General features: G+C 43.0%; 1 protein-coding gene across 2 annotated transcripts in view; it reads left to right on the forward strand.

Annotated features, from left to right (window-relative positions):
* LOC111979248 (catenin delta-2-like) overlaps window positions 1-25899 on the forward strand; it is a 107851-nt gene that overhangs the window by 50725 nt on the left and 31227 nt on the right. For both annotated transcript variants that reach the window (XM_024009652.2, XM_024009653.2), the window contains 6 exons: window positions 378-494; window positions 3467-3612; window positions 3791-4331; window positions 5195-5338; window positions 7908-8154; window positions 11340-11396. In XM_024009652.2, coding sequence (XP_023865420.1) covers window positions 378-494; window positions 3467-3612; window positions 3791-4331; window positions 5195-5338; window positions 7908-8154; window positions 11340-11396 — 1252 coding nt within the window. The remainder of the gene's footprint in view (window positions 1-377; window positions 495-3466; window positions 3613-3790; window positions 4332-5194; window positions 5339-7907; window positions 8155-11339; window positions 11397-25899) is intronic.

Raw genomic sequence — 25899 nt, forward strand, 5'->3', positions numbered from 1 at the left:
CACCAGTAATCATCATCATGACTCTAATAGGGTAGAGGACTAAGTGTCTGCTGCCAGTAGCCTCAGCCTTAGATAAGAGATTAATCCTGATCTTAAACCTCTTGTGTAAGGCCTTAACCCCTTGGCACTGTTTGCCATACTGATGACACTAGACAGAGGACAAGTATGTCAGTTACTGTAGGTAAGGACAAACAGCTAGTCAAGGAGAAGGTACGGCACGGCAGAGACACATTTCAGTGTATAGTCAAGAGCTTTTTGCTTATCTAGCATGGTCACTACCACCTGGCCGTCAGATTGTGTCTGTAGTAAACTCTAGCCTCTTTTTAAGGTAACTGAACACTAATCCTGCTTCTCTATTCATTTCTGTGTCTCCACAGACGGACAGAAGGACATTGAGGAAGAACTGACGACCGGCTTGGAGCTGGTGGACTCCTGCATTAGGTCACTCCAGGAATCTGGGATCCTTGACTCCCAGGAATTCTCCGCAGGCGACAGTAAGGACGCTCCTTACGTTATGCAGTGCAGATTCTTTTTTTTACTTACTTTTAGGTATATTGTTTAGTACCTTTTAAAACAGCAGAAACATTGTGAATAAAGTGATTTGATTTCAGAGTTGAATTACATCGTATCCTTGCTATAGTTAAGATATTTTCAAATTCACAAATTCACTAGAAATGGACAAATAGCTTGACATGTGCCAAATGAAAGCTAAGTTGACCGCAACACTTTTTTAACTTAGACATTTTTAGAACTGATTATGCTTATCAATATTCAAAATAAATGTCAAGAAAATGTCAAGAATTATCTGTACAAAATCGCCCAGATACAGAAATGCTAGGTGATAGGTCTCTCTTTTGTAGAGCCCAAAGTGATATCAATGACATCAATGACTGTTTCAATCAGGAACTATATACCGCAGGTGTTTGTCTCTTATCACCTCTGCCTTCTGCATTCGAAACAGTTGTTTTCCTTTCTCTTTTGAACCCAAATGCCCTCACTTCATTTGATCCAAGCAATGCTCTTCATCTTTCCACTAAGAGCCACTGAGAGAGTATTATCTGTCAGGATAGATTCAGTATATGTCAAGGGTTTGATATGGAAATGATGTCTCGCCGAGGTGTCAGCGGCTTCCTTCGGGCATAACAGAGAACACGTGTACGAGGAACACGGTTTCAAATCAGCCACCGCAAAATCAATCGCGTTCATATTCAATCTGTTGAAAAGTGCAGGGAGTTTTGGGGCTAGAAAGGGAGAACATTTTCAGATAGTACTAGTTTATGCCCAGTGTGTGTGTGTGTTTTGGCACGTCTGTGTGTGTACGTACGTGCATGTGCACGTCTCATAGACTGTGTTTGCACACATATGTGCACAGCACACCCATCTTACTCCCCTCTCGAGTAGTGAGGCTAAAATAGCATCTTGATGAAATATTGAAATGTTTTGATACAGAATGCAGGTCGTAGACTAGATGAATAAAGGAGCCCCTCCCTGTATATTTCAGGCACCCAGAGCGATCACCACCCCAGGGATATTCCTCTGGTCTGATAGACTACTTGACTGTACCACACACACCACAAATGAACTCTTCTATGAAAGCTCCTGCAATATTCACTTTCCTTCCTGAAATCCTCTCCCAAAGATTCACTACCATTGACATGATTATGTATTTAGGAAATACTCAATAACTTAACAGCCCGAAGTGGTCGCAGAAACATTTCCGTGGTCATTTTCATACAGTCGCTATTAGATGAATGGCACATGTTAAACAATAGAGTCACTTATGACAGCATTTTCAATGCTAATGACAGAGAGAAAGACTGTGTGTCTTTGCATGTTCATGTGGGTGTTTGGGTGACAGAGAGTGTGCGTGTGTGTGTGTGTGTGTGTGTGTGTGTGTGTGTGTGTGTGTGTGTGTGTGGTGTTGTGTGTGTGTGTGTGTGTGTGTGTGTGTGTGTGTGTGTGTGTGTGTGTGTGTGCGCAGAGGCAGTTATTGGGCACAAATTGCCAGTGACTCCACGCTAATGTGAAAATGAGGTCGGTGTTGCCAGAACAACATGGATGTGAGCGTAAAAGCAGAGGAAGGTGTGAAGGCAGTCAAGGGAGGAAGTCTTACAGACCTGTGAGCAGTGTAGTGCACTGAAACAGATCACACTGAAACATGTCACACTGAAACAGGTCACATGGAAACAGGTTCGCCCAACCTACCAAGCTTCAGCGCCTGGGCTCTGCTCTGACATGCCAGCTACGCCACCCTGCAGCGGGTCTCCTCGCCCAAGCAGTCCCCACGCGGCTGGCCAAGTCCTACAGCACTAGCTCCCCCATAAACATGGTGGTTGGGTCTGCTGGGCTGTCTCCACTTCCCGCTGCACATGGCCTCTTCAGGCAACGCCTCGGGCTCATCCCCACTCCATCAATTCAGCTCTACCGTGGGTAACTACGCTACCCTGTCCCCACCAAGCGCATGCAGCACTCCTCGGACCAGTACAAGATCTCCCACGAGCTGTATGCAAACGCCACCCTCGGGAGGCCTGGCAGCCTGGCAGGTGGGTGCACAGGCTCAGACAGAGAGAAACTGTCTTTATATACAAAATATTAAAAACACCTTCCTAATACTGAGTTGCACGCCCTCAGAAAAGACTAAATTCGTGGGACATGGACTCTACAAGGTGTCGAAAGCGTTCAATGGGTGCTGGCCCATGTTGACTCCAACGCTTCCCACAGTTGTGTCAAGTTGGCTGGATGTCCTTTGGTTGGTGGACCATTCTTGATACACACGGGAAGTCTTACAGACCTGTGAGCAGTGTAGTGCACTGAAACAGATCACACTGAAACATGTCACACTGAAACAGGTCACATGGAAACAGGTTCACAGCATTTTACTTAGTGACACGCGCAGCACTCACAGCTAAATCGAGGAAAATAGTATACTACTATACTGTAGTGTAGAGTACATTTGATTTGTTTTTGTGTGTGCAGTAATTCTATTTCGATTTACAACTCTTTCAACTGTGTCTTTTATACAAAATATAATATACTGAATCCTATTGCTGATGTAATAAAAATATAGGCCTATGAAAATAAAATGCTGACGTAAGTGTTACTATTTGAATTGAAGGCTAACCTTTATTGTTGGCCTCATTCTGCATCACTTGTGCTCAGTAACTCCCAGTTCCTCCTGATCCATTATGCATGCCCTTACTCTCTCAATTTCTGGGTTTGAGAGAGAGAGAGAGAGGTATTTCGGTAGAAAGGTAGGTGTAGAGGAAAGCAGAAAGAAAGTATTTGAATTTTAAAGACCCTACAGTACATCAACATTCAACCCTCAGACGTCATATGAAAGACTGGGAGAGAGACTGGGAGAGAGACTGGGAGAGAGACTGGTAAAAGAGAGTGTGGGGGATATAGAGACAGAGGGTAAGAGGTTGTCGCAATATTTCAGCTCCACTATTCTCTCTGCTCTAAACAGGACAAGGCCTGCTATCCCAGAGTGCACTACAGCTCAACAATCAGGATGGTTCACTCTCTTACCCAGCCGGTTACCTCAGCAACCAGGCACTAGAGGCCCTGCCTCGCAGTGGCCAGGTGGGAGGGGCAGTCCACAGTTACAACCAGGTGGGTGAGACTTAGAGCCCTGGTCAAAAGTAGTGGACTAAGGAATAGAGTGCCATTTGGAACGGGCTCCTGGATTGCATCGGTCAATGATAATTTAGCATCTTTGCTGTATAGTCTGGATTTCAATATGGCATGTGATGTAGGTGTAAGATCTAAGGTTATTTCTGTGCTTCTCCAGGTGACGTCTAGCCGTGCGGCCCAGCTGGCTGCCAGTGTAGACTCCTCCCAGTCCAGAGAGTCGTTTGCCCAGGGCCATGGCAGCGCCTTCCACATGCCTGACGCCCCGCCAACTCCTTCCATGTACTACTCTTGCTCCACCCTGCCTGCCCAACGTGTGAGCTCCCCCCACTCCATGCAGGCCGTGGGCTCGCCTACCAAGCTTCAGCGCCTGGGCTCTGCCTCTGACATGCCCAGCTACGCCACCCTGCAGCGGGTCTCCTCGCCCAAGCAGTCCCCCAGCCGGCTGGCCAAGTCCTACAGCACTAGCTCCCCCATAAACATGGTGGTTGGGTCTGCTGGGCTGTCCTCCACTTCCCCGCTGCACATGGCCTCTTCAGGCAACGCCTCGGGCTCATCCCCACTCCATCAATTCAGCTCTACCGTGGGTAACTACGCTACCCTGTCCCCCACCAAGCGCATGCAGCACTCCTCGGACCAGTACAAGATCTCCCACGAGCTGTATGCAAACGCCACCCTCGGGAGGCCTGGCAGCCTGGCAGGTGGGTGCACAGGCTCAGACAGAGAGAAACTGTCTTTATATACAAAATATTAAAAACACCTTCCTAATACTGAGTTGCACGCCCTCAGAAAAGACTAAATTCGTGGGGCATGGACTCTACAAGGTGTCGAAAGCGTTCCAAAGGGATGCTGGCCCATGTTGACTMCAACGCTTCCCACAGTTGTGTCAAGTTGGCTGGATGTCCTTTGGTTGGTGGACCATTCTTGATACACACGGGAAACTGTTGAGCGTGAAAAACCCAGCAGTGTTGCAGTTCTTGACACAAACTGGTGCGCCTGGCACCTACTACCATACCCCGTTCAAATTCACTTAAATATTTTGTCTTGCCCATTCACCCTCTGAATGGAACACACACACAATCACTGTCTCAATTGTCTTAAGGCTTAAGAATCCTTCTTTAACCCGTCTTCTCCCCTTCATCTACACTGATTGAAGTGGATTTAACAAGTGACATCAATAAGGGATCATAGCTTTCCCCTGGATTCACGTGACCAGTCTATGTCATGGAAAGAGCAGGTGTTCATAGTGTTTTGTACACTCAGTGTATATATCATGTCTAAAAATGTGTGTTTTTTCTATGGGCTCAGCATTCTTTTATTTATATATGTTTTCTCAAATTACTCTAAATGCTGTAGTTAATGGACTTGATAATACTAGATATTATTAACCATGTTTGGAACATCGGAGGCTGCTGGTTTTATGGAAACCATGTGTTCAATACCATTCCATTTATTCTGTTCCACCCATTACTATAAGCCCGTCCTCCCCAATTAAGGTGCCACTAGCCTCCTGTGGTTTGGAACCACATAAGGATGTTTCCTATGTTTTTGTTGTGGTGTTCAGGATCCAGGGGCTCTTATAGCAGCCAGCACAGTCACCTGGGCTCAGAGCTGCGACCTCTCCAGTCTCCTGAGCACCACATTGACCCCATCTATGAGGACAGGGTCTACCAGAAGCCTTCTATCAGGAGTCTCAATCAGAACCAGGGTGAGTCAGATGGTCCAGAGCCCCTGCTGTGCTGGGCTGGGCATCCCCTTATATTTGACTAGGCTTTTGTCAGGCTCACCTACTTCTTTTGACCAACTAAATGTTAATATTCCACTGTTGGTTTCAGAGGGTTATCATTCAATGAGAGGTTCAAGAGCCAAATGCGTTCTCAGTAGATACTTATATTTGATTGGTTCTTTGAAGTTCTGTGTCAGCACTTGATTAATCCTTGATAGGGAGAATTTACTTAAGCAAACACAGCAAGCCCAAAAGGTAAGGAAGCAGGTATTTCAACAGTCAATGCCCCACATTTAGCTTATTATTCAGGTGGAACTTAGGTGGGCCTTTAAACTGTGGTTTTCCTGCAAATAACGCTAATGACTAAAAACAACATTAGCGTTTTTATCACTCCATCAGATCGTTTAGCTCAATTCTTCAGTTCAGTTATGCAAATCCGATTAGTATCTTGATAGCAATCACAATCACATAACATTAGATAATTAGATATTAGATAGAAATAAATCTAAATTATTCCCGCAGAATTTAAACTCAAGCGTTGAAAACTGAGTTGGAGGCACCCACCATGGTCAAATGCATTCCACAGTATTTAGCCTAATGCTTTCTTTAATGAGCATGTGTATCCCCTCCACAGAAATTCCGCCTCACGTCACTGCATATGATGAAATCCTACTATACGATCTGAAAAGCTTTGTAGTTTCCTAACGGCTAGGGAATTGGAGTTACAATCATGCTTCCTGTTTGTAAAGACTGCAGGCTACTAAATTATGAAAGACCTGAGGGAATACTGTGATTCTTACTGGTGTTTCATTGAGCATGGGTTGAGATGGTACAGATTGTGCATGAAGGCTGTTGGCTCATATCCTCACAGCCTTCTGTACAGTACTGTATCCATCCTCTGCTCATGCTCAACCTAATCTTTTATTTTATTTTTAACCTTTATTTAGCTATGCAAGTCAGTTAAGAACAAATTATTATTTTACAATGACAGCCTACCGGGAAACAGTGGGTTAACTGCCTTGTTCAGGGGCAGAATGACAGATTTTTTTCTTGTCAGTTTGGGGATTTGATCCAGCAACCTTTCGGTTACTGGCCCAACGCTCTAACCTCTAGGCTACCTGTCACCCCATCTTTCACCTCCTTCAGGCAACCGTCTGGGCAAAATGTCGCATCTAGTGGTTTAATGTTGTTTTTTGCTAATTTGGTTGTCCAAAAAACGTTGCATCAACATCAAATACATAACTAACATGGGATGGGACACCATTTGTTTCTGTGATTATATACATTTTCAACCCTCATACAACATTCATCCAATGTGAATTGGTCTGATATTCCATTTATCCAACTATAGTACAGCTACGAGCTGCTCATGTGGAAAGTTTCAATGTGTGGAGCCTAGGTCATGGCTCTTAGGGAGGAGGGAGTCGTGTAAAAGCTGCTACACTGTAACTCTATTCACCTCTCACACTGTCTGTAGCTGGCAGGCAGGCAGTGCTCCTCAGAGATAGATAGCGGCCTTCTACCTACATGGTCAGGATGATCAGTAGAAGCATCTCTGCCAATGCGTGCAGCGCAGCACGGTAGTGCATGCTTTCAGGCTGGACTCACAGTTCAAGTGCTTTAGAGATACATCAAGATGCATGGCAATAAGTGAGAGAATAGTGTTTCAACCCAAGGCTTTGCTCAAGCTATTTTTCCCTAATATTTATATGTTCAAAATAGCATTGAATTAAATGTATGTAAGAGGAGTGTCTTATGTAGGCCCTTATAGATGATTTTCAGCGAGTACCTGTCATTGATTTTCTTAAAAAGCAGTCTTCACAGACAGAAAACATAGTTGTCAGAGGCCATCCTCTGACTTTGTTTGATATGAAATCGTTAGCTATTCATCACTGTCCCCAATGAATCCTTCTGACATTGATTTTTAACAACATAATACTGTCTGRAAATTAAAGTGTTCTGTGTTCAAGGTCATGTTCATGGCACTCAGGTAGATTATGAAAACACAATGTTGTAAAAAAATACTTTCAGAGTGAACTGCTGACCAAAGCCCTTTCAATATTCTGAGAGAGATCAATCTGTTGGGTCGTGTTAGACTGAATAGTCATCTACAGAATGCCCACTTCTTGTCATGGCCATTTTGTCAATTATGGGTTCATTTGACAAAGCACTAACTTTAATTTGACAAGTGACATTTGGTGCATTCATTCGTCATAATTCATATAAGATAACTGTCCTGAAAGTTATAATTTTTTCCTGACACATACGTTTGCGTTTTTTCCAGACACTTTTTGATTTTTCTGGTTTTCTGTCTATATTATAGTTTCTTAGTAGAGGCTGCTGGGAAGTATTGAAATTAATTCAATGAAATTATCCTTTTTGACTTTGCTTTTGCCTTCTTGTTCCCCTCCTCTTATTTCTCTGGTGGTTGGCTGTTCTGTTTCTCTTCTCACTGTGTGTTCTTACTCATTCCTCTGCCCAGACCCAGTAAACCAGTTTTGTGAACAGGTCCTGAACTTTCTGCTCTGTCCCTACTTCCCTCCTGCCGTAGCCCCGTCTTCCCCTGGTGTTGACTCCACCCCCTTGCAGCGTACAGGCAGCCAGAACGCCTCAGGCACTTTGCCATACCAGAGAAGCAGCTTTGCCACTGCCTCGGCTGCGGACTACGCCAACCCGTACCGCACCCTCCAGTTCTGCCCGTCTACCGAGTCTCCCTACAGCAAGTCTGGCCCCGCCCTTCCCCCAGAGGCCGCACTGGTCCGCTCACCTTCTGTCGACAGTATCCAGAAGGATCCCAGGTAAGTGCTGCTATAGCACTGCAGTTTTAAACACACCTCTCTTCTCTTTCAGTCAGGCCACTGAGTATGGAGCACACGTCCACAACACATCACTGCCTCCCAATATCTCCTCAGTTTGATTTGAAGTCCTGTCGGTACCACTATGCCTTGAATGACACCACCACTGTTATTTGGAGGGCACATGAAGCTTGTGTTAAACCTTACCTTCTCCCTTCACATTGTGTTGTTGAAACGTTTGTGTGTGCGTGTGAGCGTGTGAGTGTGTGCGTGCGTGTGTGTGTCTCATAAAGTGTTTCACTGGGAGAGCCTTGATTCATAAGCTGTATGGCTGTATTGCTGTACTATCGGAGTTGCTTTTGTTTGGGTCTGATCAAGGAGTTTATTCCTTTAGAGCAAATATAAAAACCGTACTGTCAATGCCGGTAACAACAACATCATGTTTAATCACTAGGAATACACACTAATTAAAGAGTTATCAGAGAAATCAGGAATACAGAAATCTGTGTTTGCATTCTCTACAATTTCATTACTGATTTATCCTGTTCCGTTTTCTTCATTCACCATCCCTGTACTGTTTGTTTATTTTAGTTTATTTCCTTTTCCACATTGCACCTTTCTGCTGTAGCTCTGGCATTACATTTGGCATTTGCACACTCTTTCAGTGGATTTACTTGTGATGATGAGTTGCATTGACTGGCTGCAACCAACTTCACAACATGCACAGTCAATTACAGTAATCTCCAAATGAGAAGGTCTTCTCTTTTATTTGGTTACTTCATATTCATTATTGTTAAAGGGTGGGTCTCACCAAAACAGTTCTCCAATCTTTCTTCATTTCAATTCATTGTGGAAAAACTAGGCCAGTATTGTGCATAGCGAAGCAATGAAATTACAGAAATTGATTAAGTGTTTTAATGAATAATGTTCAAAATCAGCAAGCGAAACAACGTTTTACTCAACAAATACTTAACCACAATTAAGGATGTTATATTTGGTTGACTATGTACAGGTAACTGCCAAAATAAAGGAAACACCTATATAGGGTCTTAATAGGGCGTTGGGGCACCACGAACCGCCAGAAGAGCTACAATGCGCCATGGCATACATTCTACAAGTGACTAGAACTCTATTGGAGGGATGTGGCACCATTATTCAATGAGAAATTCCATAATTTGGTGTTTTGTTGATGTTGGTGGAAAACGCTGTCTCAGGCGCTGCTCTAGTATCTCCCATAAGTGTTCAACTGGGTTGAGATCTGGTGACTGAGACATACACACACACACACACACACACACATCACACACACAACACACACACCACACAACACACACACACACACTACACACACACACACACACACACACCTACACGCTCTTAAAACCCCCATGGTCCTTTGAGACCCCTCTTACATGGTAGCCAAAATAATGGGCAACTGGGCATTTTTATATAAGACCTTAAGCATGATGGGATGTTAATTGCTTAATTAACTCAGGAACCACACTTGTGTGGAAGTACCTGTTTTCAATATACAGTACATTGTATCCCTCATTTACTCCTTTATTTTGGCAGTTGCATGTATCTGTAAGTTAAAACCTTTTACTGCAGTGGGCTAAATCAGGGTCACACAGAGTGTTTCTTGGTTGTCTTAAACAAATATACTTGGAAACGATAGTATGCACCTCACACACATGGTTATGAGCTTAAAAAAACAAGACGCCTGTACCATGTCAGATATACACTGAGTATACCAAACATTAGGAACACCTTCCTTGAAATTGAGGGCAGGGACTCTACATCGTGTCGAAAGTGTTCAACAGGGATGCTGGCCCATGTTGACTCCAATGCTTCCCACAGTTGTGTCAAGTTGGCTGGATGTCCTTTGGGTAGTGGACCATTCTTGATACACACTGGAAACTGTTGAGCATGAAAAACCCAGCAGCGTTGCAGTTCTTGACACAAACCGGTGCGCCTGGCAAACCGGTGCGCCTTTAACTCGTTCAAAGGCACTTCAATCTTTTGTCTTGCCCATTCACCCTCTGAATGGCACACATACACAATCCATGTCTCAATTGTCTCATCGCTTAAAAATCCCTACACTGATTGAAGTGGATTTAACAAGTAACATCCAAAAAGGGATCATGGCTTTCATCTGGATTCACCTGGTCAGTCTACGTCATGGAAAGAGCAGGTATCCTTAATGTTTTGTTAACTTAGTGTAGTGTTGAAATGTATTCAATTTTGAGTTTGCATCCCAATATTACACTTTATATACATCACAGAAGACTGAAATATAACAAAACCGTTTGACATAGAAACACCGGATAAAAAAATTATAATACAAAAATGATAATTTATTAATTCTGAAATTATAAAAAATATGAGTAACATTCCACCCATGAGTCCACGAGATGGTGATTTGGTCATGTGACTGCAGGAAAGGGCTACAACTTTCCGAATAGTCAATGGTTGTTTGCAGGGTATAATCAATGTCACTATTTAGCAGAGAATCTTAAACCATAGGAAAGCTTATTCTTAAAAACTCTATCCAGATGTAAGTAAGACAATAATACGATTGCTAGAACGGGTCTCTCCACAAACCATGATAATGGTTCTGATGACTGAACAATCCTTAATTGGTCTAGCTGATAGACAATGGTGAACGTGCATGAAGATGTCAAAATTAAGAAATGACATCATTATTTTAGCATTATCCGCTAAAATAATAATAATAATTTTAAACTACAGCGTGTGACATCATTCAATGTGCCAATAAATCAGCACAATCTACTTTTTCGTTTTTTCAAATTGCCGGGAGATGAAAGCTAACATTGGGATCATGTATGCTGTGCTAATGACTATACAAAAAATAGAGTAACAAAGAGAAATGTACAATAAGGCGGATTTAGCAATACAAGGAATGTGTGGAATGTGCATAGGGCTGCCATCTTTATGCACCTCTGCTATTGATCCTCACATTTCTTGGTCTTTGTAAGACCCCTTCCTTAATGGACTCCCATCGACCACAATCAAATCATCTAGTGCATGTTCTGAATCCAGTGTAAGTGTGTAATATGAAAAGTGTTGAGAAAGAAAGATAGTCAAATGAGTATTATTTTATTCTTGTCAAGCTCCTTTGTGCGAGACACCCACCTACCTTTTTTTTCTTTCTGCCTGTCTCCTGATAGGTACGACCCTGAATTCCTTGTCTGGAATCAAAATCAAGCCGAGCAAAGAATGACAAAGTAATCCAGCATTTATTTACGTATTTCTATCTCTTATTCACTGAATCTGTCTTTCATGTCTACTACACAAAATGCCAGGCACATCTCCTTACCAATGAAAGAGCATGAATGAGAATAGTTCAATTATATTTTCCATTGCATTGTCTTCTGATTCCCAACTACTTAAAGTAGCTACTTCACTGAGAGATTAATAGCTGTGTTATTAACTTTGCTTCCAATTGAGCTCAAGTAAAGGTTGCACTAGGGGTCCATGTCCAACATATTATATTTCATTCTCACAAATACACAGTATACATTAGGCTTATGTATCTATTTGGCTTCAAGTTTCTCAAGTTTACTTTTCAGGCTTATCTAGTATTTGATGGTAAAGATGTGACATTGTGACATTTGTTACTCTTTAGTGAATTAAGCTATAAGGGTTTTCTGACAGCAGTTAGAAGCTTTTTGGGTAGGCTACGGGTACTTGCTGATTGTGTTTGTAGGATAGTGACAGTTTGTCCAATGATCATCCATTTTCTTCTTCGTTTTACATCCTTCATCATCATTTTTCACTCATCGTTTTCGAAATGTGCTTCATCATCCCAAGATTTACTGAGACTTGTTCAGTAATTGAGGGCAGAATCCAGGAGCTTAGAATGTCACTTTTGCAGAATGTGATCATTCTCCCTTTATGCAATCTTTCTCAACTAATACTCATTTTAGTACATATATGATATATCGTGTAGTGTGACTGACCGACATCTATGCCCCACATAGGCTAGTAGAAACAATATGGGATTCCCATTCACTGACTGGTAATCACTGACTGGTAAGCACATGATACGTTTTATGGGCGATTCTTTGGGGGCAGATTGACATTTATTGGGATGAATTTTGTCCTGGAGGCAGAGCTGAGCGATATCCACTAGATGGGCCAGCTGCTAAGTCAAAATTGGCTACATAGCCTATCGTAAAAATTGGTTTTAATTTAAGGTTAATGGTTAATGTTAGGGTTAAAGTTAGGGTTAGTTTTAAAATCAGATTTTAAACCTTTGTGGATGTGCCAGCTAGTCACTAGCCTGCAGAGYTGCTTCCAGTATGAGTCATCCCAATAAATGCCAACCTGCGATGTTTAAGCCTGTTGCAGTCTTATCCCCAAGACTACAGTGATGTGTGGGATTCAAAGTATAGTGCATTCGAAAAGTATTTAGACCACTTCACTTTTTCYACATTTTGTTACATTACAGCCTTATTCTAAAACAGGTTTTTAGAAATGTTTGCAAATGTATATACAAAAAAAATGAAATATCACAATTACATAAGTATTCAGACCTTTTACTTAGTACTTTGTTGAAGTACCTTTGACAGCGATCAAATTACAGCCTTGAGTCTTCTTGGGTATGACGCTACAAGCTTGGCACACCTGTATTTGGGGAGTTTATCCCATTATTCTATGCAGATCCTCTCAAGCTCTGTCAGGTTGGATGGGGAGCGTCGCTGCACAGCTATTTTCAGGTATCTCCAGAGATGCTCGATCGGGTTCAAGTTCGGGCTCTGGCTGGGCCGCTCAAGGACATTCAGAGACTTGTCCGAAAGCCACTCCTGCGTTGTCTTGGCTGTGTGCTTGGGGTTGTTGTCCTGTTGGAAGGTGAACTTTCGCCCCAGGCTGAGGTCCTGTGCGCTCTGGAGCAGGTTTTCAAGGATCTTTCTGTACTTTGCTCCATTAATCTTTCCCTCAATCCTGACTAGTCTCCCAGCCCTGCCTCTGAAAAACATCTCCACAGCATGATGCTGCCACCACGATGCTTCACTGTAGGGATGGTATTGGCCAGGTGATGAGTGGTGCCTGATTTCCTCCAGACATGACGCTTGGCATTCAGGCCAAAGAGTTCAATCTTTGTTTCATCAGACCAGAGAATCTTGTTTCTCATGGTCTGAGAGTCCTTTAGATTCATTTTGGCAAACTCCAAGCGAGCTGTCATGTGCCTTTTACTGAGGAGTGTCTTCCGTCTGGCAACTCTACCATAAACGCCTGATTGGTGGAGTGCTGCAGAGATGGTTGTCTTTCTGGAAGGTTCTCCCATTTCCACAGAGGAACTCTGGAGCTCTGTTTGAGTGACCATCGGGTTCTTGGTCACCTCCCTAACCAAGGTTCTTCTCCCCTGGTTGCTCAGTTTTGGTGGTCTTTGGTGGTCTTGGTGGTTCCAAACTTCTTCCATTTAAGAATGATGGAGGCCACTGTGTTCTTGGGGACATTCAATGCTGCAGTTGCACTGTCAACTGTGGGAGCTTATATAGACAGGCCTTTCCAAATCGTGTCCAATCAATTTAATTTACCACAGGTGGACTCCAACCAATCTCAAGGATGAGCAATAGAAACAGGATGTACCTGAGCTCAATTTCGAGTCTCATAGCAAATGGTCTGAATACTTATATAAATAAGGTATTTCTGTTTTTTTTTTATTATACATTTMCAAACATGTCTAAACCTGTTTATTCACTTTGTCGTTATGTGGTATTGTGTGTCGATGTATTTAATCCATTTTCGAACAAGGCTGTAATGTAACAAAGTGTGAAAAAAGTCAAGGGGTCTGAATACTTTCCGAATGCACTGTATGTTAAGTAGTTGTAATGTAAGTGCTGTCTTCTTCTATCATGCAAAGTATACTGTATGATGGTACTGTCTTGTATGGTATGCGTGATAGCAAAGTATGGCTCATAAATTAACCCAGGAACCATAACTGGCAGTGTGTGTATGCATTCTTACCATAGCTATGGCACGGAGACAATGCTCACGTTGTGGAGGTGAACACATTTGATATCCATACATTCATTTGACATCTGTCACACATGTACAGCATTTAACCCTTAGCACTTTGTCGTGCTTTTAAAAGCTTAGTCTATGGAGCTCATTGATAGCGTCTATCCAATAGTGTTTAGACAGGAGGACTGTGGATGGATTAAAGCAACAAAGGAAGCAGAGCAGCAGGTTGCTCATGAAAGTGTTTGTTTAAACGCTGTCCACACTTGACTGGCTAAACTAAACTAGAACATTGAACGAGGGCAATTACATGGACTATCGCACTTCAACCGTGTTCCCTTGTACAATGTTTATACCGTTAGCTGCTCTTCAGTCTTGTCTATCAATTCTGCACAACCAGTCATCATCTGATATTGTGGCCAAGTTAACACATGGTTAATTACAGATACTAACATATTTCTACGATGGAACTCATTAGTATTGGAATGGATCGGTCAGCTCTGTTACATCTGTCATATTGTAAAGGTCTGTCAGATTATATAGTTTTTCTGTATTGTGACGCTGAACCAAAATAATCATAAATGTTTTCGATAATGTTTGTTGGATGATTTTACATCATTGTGTCTCATCGACAATAGAACTACACTGTGTTTTTACATCTGATATCACCTTTTGCCAAAGAATGAAGTTATGCACATTGAATGACTGTGTGTGTCTTCCAATCTGAAAGGCCCCATCTGTCTGTTTATTTGAGTGATTGCATGAGTCATCAATAATATGTTTCCTTTCCCTCTGTGTCATTTCTCTGTGGTGGAAGGCAGCCGCGGTTGCTTACAGTTTTGACGTGTCTGTTGTGTTCCCTCTATTGTACAAGCCTTAAGTCTTAGGAAATATCATTTGGGCCCAAGACAGTAGTCAACAACATACTCAGTTAAAATGTCTACCCCATTCCCATGGTCTTTAATTACAATGCCCAATCATGCATTTAGAATACATCATTTATGACTATTTAATTTGGGGGAGGGGGGGTTGTTTGATCGGTTCAAGAATGGCATTCTGTATTCTGGTGCAAATGTTCCCAGCTATGGAGCCGACAGATAAGTTCACCTGGCTGCTTTTGAACAAAGCCCTGAATGACGAGCTGTCTGCAACCCTAGGAGTTAGTTTCAATCCAGTGAGTCGCCATATTTTACACTACTGAGGGGATTCAACCTGAGCCTCAACTCCACTGCCAACCTGGAACGTTTTGCCGTATGATTTTTAGAGATGACATGAGGGAGACCTTGAGAAAATGACTACAATAGCTTGCGCTCTTACAAAATGAGTGGCGTTTAAAGTTAAAAGCTACCATTTTAGTCCTCAGTAAAGGAAGGCTGTTGGAAGGCCAGCTTAGGGAGTTGACTACTCTTCACACTTCACTACTCTAGAATGCATGCTATAGACATGCCAGTCTGCAATCCCAGTGCTGTGTGAAAGAGAGATAGAGAGAGCTCGTTGACTTGGCCGGTTCGGTTGTAAATCAGCAGATTGTTTGATCAGTCAGTCGTTTGTTCCTGAGAGGATGAAGCTCATCACTGTGAATCAGTCCATTTGGATCCCAGATATGTAACTCATGTGAAGTGTTATGCAAACCGCTCTTTTCTGCTTCAAAGCACTGAGAGTGCTGAGATGGGAATACACACATAGACAACATTTCAGAAACTACAGTACCAACACTGACAAATAGATAAAAAGATAAATATACAGTGCCTTCAGAAAGTATTCATACCCCTTGACTTTTTCCACATTTTGTTGTGTTACAAAGTGGGATTAAAATGGATTTTATTGAATTTATTTGTCAACGATCTACACAAAATACTCTTATGTCAAAGTGGAAGAACAATTCTAACATTTTGTAAAAAATCTAATGAAAAAAAACCCACTAGTACTATATATCTTAATTAGATGAGTATTTAACCCCCTGAGTCAATACATGTTTAAGTAAGTCTCTAAGAGCTTTCCACAACTGGTTTGTGCAACATTTGCCATCATTTGCCACTTTTCAAAATTATTCTAGCTCTGTCAAATTGGTTGTTGATCATTGCTAGACAACCATTTTCAAGTCTTGCCATAGATTTACAAGCAAATCTGTAACTTGGCCACTCAGGAACATTCACTGTCGTCTTGGTAAGCACCTCCAGTGTAAATTTGACCTTGTGTTTTAGGATATTGTCCTGCTGAAAGGTGAATTAATCTCCTAGTGTCTGGTGGAAAGCAGACTGAACCAGGTTTTCCTCCATTCTCTCCATTTATTTTTTATCCTGGAAAAACTCCCCAGTCCTTAACGATTACAAGCGTACCGATAACATGATGCAGCCACCATTATGTTTGAATATACAATATGGAGAGTGGTACTCAGTGGTGAGTTGTGTTGGATTTGCCCCAAACATATCGCTTTGTATTTAGGACTTAAAGTTAATTTCTTTGACACATTTCTTGCAGTTTTACTTTAGTGCCTTACTGCAAACAGGATGCATTTTGAATTCAGGCTGTAACACAACAAAATGTGGAAAAAGTCAAGGTGTGTGAATACTTTCTGAAGGTACTGTACATGTATGGAATTAGAGTAAAATAAAATGTACTAACCAAAGTTAGCATATGATGTTTTCAGATCATTTGACTGAGCGATGCTTCTCTCTTTTATAGCTTTCAGGGCTGGGGTGTGAGATTAAAGAGGGAGGATGAGATGAGATGTGAGGACAGTGGCATTATCATAGGCGGTTACACAGCCGTTTGGATGAATAATGGTCCTTGGGTAATTCTCTAATGAAGAAGTGAACTGGCAAACACAGCACTGTAGTCCCTAAGGAATCGATGAGCCTACGTAACCTTTGTGGCTGTGGCTCTGGTTATGTGATGAGGGTGAGAGGCTGGATTTGATCATACTGCCGCCCGCTGAAATTAGTGTCCCCTAATGTTCATGATTCAGAGTCCGAGTCGTACATCCGTCTTTGCCCTCTTGAAAGGCCAATGCGGTTGAGGAAGAACAGTCATTGTAGCTGAAAAGCGCGGCTACTGCTGAGGGCAATGAATGAGTACAATGAATATACGGTACATCAATTCAGGCCGGTACTAGTGTACGGTACAAGCTAAGCAGCATTAATGTTTTTCAAATGCTGCTCTGTGCATTGGGATGCACAATTTGTTTCTTTACTTACTGCTATTCTGTAAGATTCAATAGTAAAGTAATGCTTGTCTGACTGTGCTCTAGGTAGGGAGATGCAGTGGTCATAGGCCAGTGTGTGTGCGTGTGTGCGCACGTGTATCCTTGCATGTTTGTGCGCTCGTGTATCCTTGCATGTGTGCACATGTGTGTGTATGCGTGCGTGTGTGTGCAAGTGTGTGTGTTTGAGTGCAAATGAGTGTGCGTGCATGCGTACGTGAGTGCATGCGTGTACATACATGTGTATGTGAGTTCTTGGGGATGTTGGTTTGAGGACTCCCCCGCTGAGGCTAATCCAGTCTGATCGGCCACATCTCAGACACTACAACACGGAGTACGGCCACTAGAGTCCTATTCTGAGCTCTATCCTCTCTCTGATGCTGTAAATAAGAGCCATAACCTCCATTTTAATGGATGGACCTGGACGCTCTTGTAGTGGTCCATTTATGTTCACTTCATCCACCCGGCCCCGGTGTCTGTCTGGCTGACTGGGGGATCTGAGAGCTTTGCGTCACATTCGGTTTCAGAGCCTCCTAATTTATCCCAATACATGTGGGCTAAACAGCTAAACTAACACAGGTCTGAAATGGCACCCTATTCCCTATATAGTGCACTACTCTTGACCATGACCTAGGACTCTGGTCAAATGAAGTGCACTATAGTGCCTTCAGAAAGTATTCATACCYTTTGTCTTGTTCCATATTTTGTTGTGTACTAGCCTGAATTCAAAATGGATTACATTTATTTATTTTTCTCACCCACCTACAAACAATAGCCCATAATGACAAAGTGAAAACATGTTTTTTTTTAATAAGAAAAAATGAAAAAGCTGACAAAGGCCTTGAGGCCGATACATAAAGCTTAATAAAGAGCAGTGATATTAGCCAGAGCAGTTTGCGTGTTTCTTCTTTTTTCTCTCATGTGTTTTCATATAAAAGTCCCAAAATTGATGTATCAATCGCAGATTGCCTCTTTAAGAACTTAAAACCCTATGTACAGTACAGTACTGTAATGACTCTAGGCGATGTTTCAGCCAGTGACCTACTTCCTAATTGGATATGATTAAACATACAGCAGTTTGCACAAACTCTTTGAGCATTTCGATTGCCCAATTAACCCATATGTGACTTATGCAAGGTTAAATCATCTTTAGATCATTTTTTATTAAGTTGTATTTGGTCTACAAACACTCATATGCACAGACGTAATCATCATTATAGTACTGTACATAGCAGACAATAGCTAGTTAATAGCAGTGGTGGAAAAAGTACCCAATTGTCACACTTGAGTAAAAGTATAGATTCCATAATAGAAAATGACTCAAGTAATAGTGAAAGTCACTTAGTAAAATACTACTTGAGTAAAAGTCTAAAAGCATTTGGTTAAATATACGTATCCCACACGTACAATTATCTGTAAGGTCCCTCAGTCAAGCAGTGAATTTCAAACACAGATTCAACCACAAAGACCAGGGAGGTTTTCCAATGCCTTGCAAAGAAGGACATCTATTGTTAGATGGGTAAAAATAGAAAGCAGACATTAAATATCCTTTTGAGCATGGTGAAGTTATTTATTACAGTTTGGATGGTGTATCAATACACCCAGTCACTACGAAGATACAGGCGTCCTTCCAAACTCAGTTGCCGGAAAGGTAGGAAACACAGGCAATGGAACATCTGGATAGAAGAAACGGCTCGGGTCGCACAAAAGGGAATATATCATTGCGGATAAAGTTAGTATAAAGTTCAATGCTATGTGCTAAGCACTAGTGATGGGAAACCGAGGCTTTCTAAATGTGTCGGAGCTTACACCAAATTGTGCCGAAAGTAAAAGTATAAATTATTTCAAATTCCTTATATAAGGCAAACCAGATGGCACGATTTTCTAGTTTTTTTTTAAATTACGGAGAGTCAAGGGCACACTCCAACTCTCAGACATCATTTACAAATGAAGCATGTGTGTTTAGTGAGTCTGCCAGATCAGAGGCAGTAGAGATGACCAGGGATTTTCTCTTGATAAGTGTGTGAATTGGACCACCACATTATTTAGCAATGTAGTGGAGTAAATGTAAAAGTTGACAAAAATAGAAATATTAAAGTACAGATTGAATTAGTACTTTAAAGTATTTTTACTTACAGTGCATTCGGAAAGTATTCAGAGACCTTGACTTTTTCCACATTTTGTTACGTTTACAGTCTTATTCTAAAATGGATTWAAAAAAATACATCCTCATCAATCTACACACAATACTCCATCATGACAAAGCAAAAACAGGTTTTTAGAAATTTTAGCAAATTTATAAAATAAAATAAAAATAAATACCTTATTTACATAAGTATTCAGACCCTTTGCTATGAGACTCGAAATTGAGGTGAGGTGCATCCTGTTTCCATTGATCATCATTGAGATGTTTCTACAACTTCATTGCAGTCTGTCTGTGGTAAATGTAATTGATTGGACAAGATTTGGAAAGGCACACACCTGTCTATATAAGGTCCCACAGTTGACAGTGATGTCAGAGCAAAAACCAAGCCATGAGGTCGAAGGAATTGTCCGTAGAGCTCCGATACAGGATTGTGACGAGGCACAGATCTGGGGAGGGGTACCAAAACATTTCTGCAGCATTGAAGGTCCACAAGAACACAGTGGCCTCCATCATTCTTAAATGGAAGAAGTTTAGAACCACCAAGACTCTTCCTGGAGCTGGCCGCCCGGCCAAACTGAGCAATCAGGGGAGAAGGGCCTTGATCAGGGAGGTGACCAATAACCCGATGGTCACTCTGACAGAGCTCCAGAGTTCCTCTGTGGAGATGGAAGAACATTCCAGAAGGACAACCATCTCTGCAGCACTCCACCAATCAAGGAGTGACCAGACGGAAGCCACTCCTCAGTAAAAGGGACATGACAGCCCGCTTGGAGTTTACCTAAAGGCACCTAAAGGACTCTCAGACCATGAGAAACAAGATTCTCTGGTCTGATGAAACCAAGACTGAACTCTTTGGCCTGCATGCCAAGTGTCACGTCTGGAGGAAACTTGGCACCATCCCTACGGTGAAGTATGGTGGTGGCAACATCATGCTGTGGATATGTTATTCAGAGGTAGGGACTGGGAGACTAGTCGGGATGAATGGAGCAAAGTACAGACAGATCCACAACTGATGATGGTGCAGGCAGAAATGGTCGCTTCGCTTCGAGTTTTTAGGAAACTATGCAGTATTTCGTTTTTTTTATGTATTATTTCTTACATTGTTACCCCAGGAAATCTTAAGTCTTATTATATACAGCCGGGAATAACTATTGGATATAAGAACAACGTCAACTTACCAACATTATGACCAAGAATACGACTTTCCCGAAGTGGATCCTTTGTTCGGACCTCCACCCAGGACAATGTATCTAATTCCAGTAGTCGATCCAAAACAACGACGGCGCAGAAGGGGCAGACGAAGCGACCACCTGGCCAGGCTCCGTAGACGTGCACACCGCCCACCGCTCCCGAGTATACTACTAGCCAATGTCAAGTCTCTTGACAACAAGGTAGACAAAATTCGAGCAAGGGTTTCATTCCAGAGAGCCACCGGGCTTCTCCATGCATCGCGCCGACAGAGATAAACACCTCTCTGGGAAGAGGATTGGAGGGGGTGTATGCTTTATGATTAACGACTCATGGTGTAAGCATAACAACATACAGGAACTCAAGTCCTTCTGCTCATCCGATCTAGAATTTCTTACAATCAAATACCGGCCATTTTACCTACCAAGAGAATTCTCATCAGTTATAGTCACAGCTGTGTACATTCCCCCTCAAGCAGACACCAAGACGGCCATCATGGAACTTCACTGGACTATATGCAAACTGGACACCATACATCCTGAGGCTGCATTTATTGTAGCTGGGAATTTTATTAACAGAGCAAATTTGAGAACAAGGCTGCCTAAATTCTACCAGCATATTGATTGTGCTACGCGCATGCGCAATACCCTCGACCACTGATACTCTAACATCCGCGATGCATACAAAGCCCTCCCCCATCCTCCCTTCGGCAAATCTGACCATGACGCGATCTTGCTCCTTCCGTCTTATTGGCAGAAACTCAAACAAGATGTACCAGTGACAACAACCATTCAACTCTGGTCCGACCAATCGGAAGCCACACTTCAAGATTGTTTAGATCAATATGTTCCGGTCAGCTTCTGAGAACAACATCGACCAATACGCTGACTCTGTGAGTGTGTTTATAAAGAATTGCATTGGAGATGTTGTAACCACTGTGACTATTAAAACCTACCCTAACCAGAATCCGTGAATGGATGGCGGCATTCGCACAAAACTGAAAGCGCGATCCACCGCATTTAACCATGGAAAGAGGTCTGGGAATATGTCTGAATATAAATAGTGTAGTTATTCCCTCCGTAAGGCAATCAAACAAGCAAAATGCCAATACAGGGACAAGGTGGAGTCGCAATTCAACGGCTCAAACACGAGACATGTGTTGCAGGGTCTACAGGAAATCACGGACTACAAAAAGAAATCCAGCCACGTAATGGACACCGATGTCACGCTTCCAGACAAACTAAACACCTTCTTTGCCCGCTTTGATGATTATACAGTGCCACCGTCGCGGCCCGCTAACAAGGACTGCCCCCCCCTCTCATTCTCCGTGGCTGGCGTGAGTAAAACATTTAAACGTGTTAACCCTTGCAAAGCTGCTGGCCCAGACGGCATCCTTAGCTGTGTCCTCAGCGCATGCACAGACCAGCTGGCTGGGGTGTTTACGGACATATTCAATCGCTCCCTATCCCAGTCTGTTGTCCACACATGTTTCAAGATGGCTACCATTGTTCCTGTACTCAAGAAGGCAAAGATAACAGAACTAAATGACTACTTCTGTCATCATGAAGTGCTTTGAGAGACTAGTCAAATATCATATCACCTCCACCTTACCGGCCACCCTAGACCCACTTCAGTTTGCCTACCGCCCCAACAGGTCCACAGACGACGCAATTGCCATCACACTGCACACTGCCCTATCCAATCTGCACAAGAGGAATGCCTATGTAAGAATGCTGTTCATTGACTACAGCTCAGCATGCAACACCATAGTACCCTCCAAGCTCATCATCAAGCTGGAGGCCCTGGGTCTCAACCCCACCCTGTGCAATTGGGGCCTGGACTTTCTGACGGGCCGCCCCCAGGTGGTGATGGTAGGAAACAACATCTCCACTTCACTGACCCTCAACACTGGGGCCCCACAAGGGTGCATGCTCAGCCCCCTCCTGTACTCCCTGTTCACCCACGTTTGCGTGCCCATGCACGCCTCCAACTCAATCATAAAGTTTGCAGACGACACAACAGTAGTGGGCTTGATTACCAACAACGACGAGACAGCCTACAGGGAGGAGGAGAGGGCACTCGGAGTGTGGTGTCAGGAAAACAACCTCTCACTCAACGTCAACAAAACAAAGGAGATGATCGTGGACTTCAGGAAACAGCAGACGGAGCACCCCCCTATCCACATCGAAGGGATAGCAGTGGAGAAACTGAAATGGTCCACCCACACAGACAGTGTGGTGAAGAAGGGGCAAACAGCGCCTCTTCAACCTCAAGAGTCACTCAAAACCCTGACAAACTTTTACAGATGCACAATCGAGTGCATACTGTCGGGCTGTATCACAGCCTGGTACTGCAGCTGCACCGCCCTCCATGACACCTACAACGCCTTCACAGGAAGGCCAAAAAGATCATCAAGGACATCAACCACCCGAGCCATTGCCTATTCACACCGCTACCATCCAGAAGGTGAGGTCAGTACAGGTGCAACAAAGCTGGGCCCGAGAGACTGAAAAACAGCTTCTATCTCAATGCCATCAGACTGCTAAACAGCAATCACTAACTCAGAGAGGCTGCCGCCTACATTAATACCCAATCACTGGCCACTTTAATAAATGGATCACTATTCACTTTATACAATGCCACTCTAAATATTGCCACTTTAATAATCTTACATTACTCATATCACATGTATACACTGTATTTTACACCATCTATTGCACCTTACCTATGCCGCTCAGCCATCGCTCATCCACATACTTACATGTACACATTCACCCCTTCAGGTTTGTGTTTATTAGGTTGTTGTTGGGGAATTGTTAGATTACTTGTTAGATATTACTGCACTGTCGGGAACTAGAAGCACAAGCATTTCGCTACACTCACATTAACATCTGCTAACCATGTGTATGTGACAAATAACATTTTATTTATTTTATTTGATGAAAACCTGCTCCAGAGCGCTCAGGACCTCAGCCTGGGTGAAGGTTCACCTTCCAACAGGACAACAACGCTAAGCACACAGCCAAGACAACGCAGAGTGGCTTCGGGACAGGTTTCTGAATGTCCTTGAGTAGCCCAGCCAGAGCCTGGACTTGAACCCGATCAAACATCTCTGGAGCAGCAACGCTTCCCATCCAACCTGACAGAGCGTGAGAGGATCTGCAGAGAAGAATGGGAGAAATTACCCAAATACAGGTGTGCCAAGCTTGTAACGTCATAACCAAGAAGACTTGAGGCTTTAATCGCTGCCAAAGGTGCTTCAACAAAGTACTGAGTAAAGGGACTGAATACTTATGTAAATGTGATATTTTATTATTTTTATTTTAAACATTTTACAACATTTACTGTTTTTGCTTTGTCATTATGGGGTATTGTGTGTAGATTGACGGGGGGGGGGAGGTGGAACAATTTAATCAATTTTAGAGTAAGGCTGTAATGTAACAAAATGTGGAAAACATCAAGGGGTCTGAATACTTTCTGAATGTACTGTAAATACTTTACACCGTTGGTTAATAGACAGATTAATATGGCTATGGATAAAAGTTCTTGCTAATGCAACCATGCCTCACAGGGACACACCACAGACTATGTGATCAAGCTTCATAATCATCAGCGATGAGAGGAGAAAAAAATCTACTTTTGAAACATTCTTTCTCCCATTGCTCAATTTTCTGAAACAAAAGGATCTCATTCCCTCCCCGCCCCTCTGCATTCATTCCCTTTGATGAATTATATTCACGGGCAATCATTTCTGACGACTGCACACCAGTCAGCTCCAATCACTCCACAATAAGTGCTCAGTTGGGTAACAGTGGAGCCTAGCTAATGCCGGAACTGTACTGAGCATGCCCAGTGTCCACTAGTGTGGGGTTCAGATGCTTGGTAGAAGGGTGCAGGGAGTCTTCGCAACTGACCATGTATTCTGGAAATGGAATGATATTCCACAGTGTTTGGTTGGTACACTGCTCCCCTACCGTTTGAAACACCACTTTCATTGTGACAGTTCTGAAGAGGCTCAGAAGAGATGTTGAGAGCTGGGCTCCCTGGTGTTTTATTTCTCTGGGTTTTGTTTTATGTGATTGAGGTCGGAGAGAATCCCAACTAGACCCCCATCACTCCGTTGATCTTTTTGAAAGTTAACATTTCTCTTTCTTTGTAAATGGTCATGGCCTCTTCCATTTCTCCCTTGCTCACGTTAGTAGTGGTTGGTATAGCTGGGAGAAGGATTGTGAGGAGATGAAATGTTCCTGAGGCTCTTACCCGTCGGAGTGTATACATCACTGACTGTGGCGGCTCCGCAGCTTCCAAGCCTTTTGGATCAGAATTAGCTCTCTGTTCCTAGTTTTCATTTCTCTCACACCCTCTCTCTCGCTTGCTCTCTCTCGCGCTCCCTCTCATCACACATCTCTCCTTCTCTCTCACATCTCTCTGTTCCCCCCTCCTCACATTTCTCTTCCTCTCTTCCCCCTCCTCTTTCTCTCTTACGTGAACCCACTCGTTAATGCAATTGATTCTCGGTCTTTGAGAGCCGGTGACATGTGGAGTTGAGAAGCCAGAACTGGGGCATCTGTGTTGTCAGTGAGAGAGCTAACTGACAAACTGAAAGGCCTGATTGCAGACAGCTGTGATGGTTTGAGGTTGGACAGGTGCTGGAAGGTGTGTACAGGGAGGGTGCTGCCTTTGCACCAGTGTGTGTCTCTCTCTCTTTCTCTCTCTGTCTCTCCCTCTTTGTCTGTCTGTCTCTGTAGGTGTGCCGATAAGAGAGGTGTGGTAGTGGGGTGTGGGGTAACACGGTGGTCAGGGGGATGACGGAGGGCTCTGACAGTCCATAGCTAGCCTCAGGCTAACGCACTAAAGCACCATAGCTAGCATCGCCAGAGGAGGGTGCTGGATGAAAGTACCTCTCATTCGCCAAGAGCAGGGATTCAGTTCTAGCCTTTATCATTCTCTGCTGAATGATTTAATTCAGAACTTGTGGGAATAGAAAACAAGCCTTGTTCTTGATTTGAATATCTCTTAGAACTAACATGTTTTTTTTCACACTAGACCATGTGCTATGGGGGTGGTTTGTTTGGCAAATATGTCACACACACTCAAGCTTTTTCATGCTCAACAAGCATATTACGTTGTTCATTATTCATGCCGATGTTTGTTTTAAATGGACAATGCATATGTCTAGTGTCACTTTGTTTTTCTGCTCTGTAAGTGAACCTCGATGCAATGTAGC

Source organism: Salvelinus sp. IW2-2015, linkage group LG19 (genome assembly GCF_002910315.2).
Source record: "Salvelinus sp. IW2-2015 linkage group LG19, ASM291031v2, whole genome shotgun sequence".
Lineage (NCBI taxonomy): Eukaryota > Metazoa > Chordata > Actinopteri > Salmoniformes > Salmonidae > Salvelinus > Salvelinus sp. IW2-2015.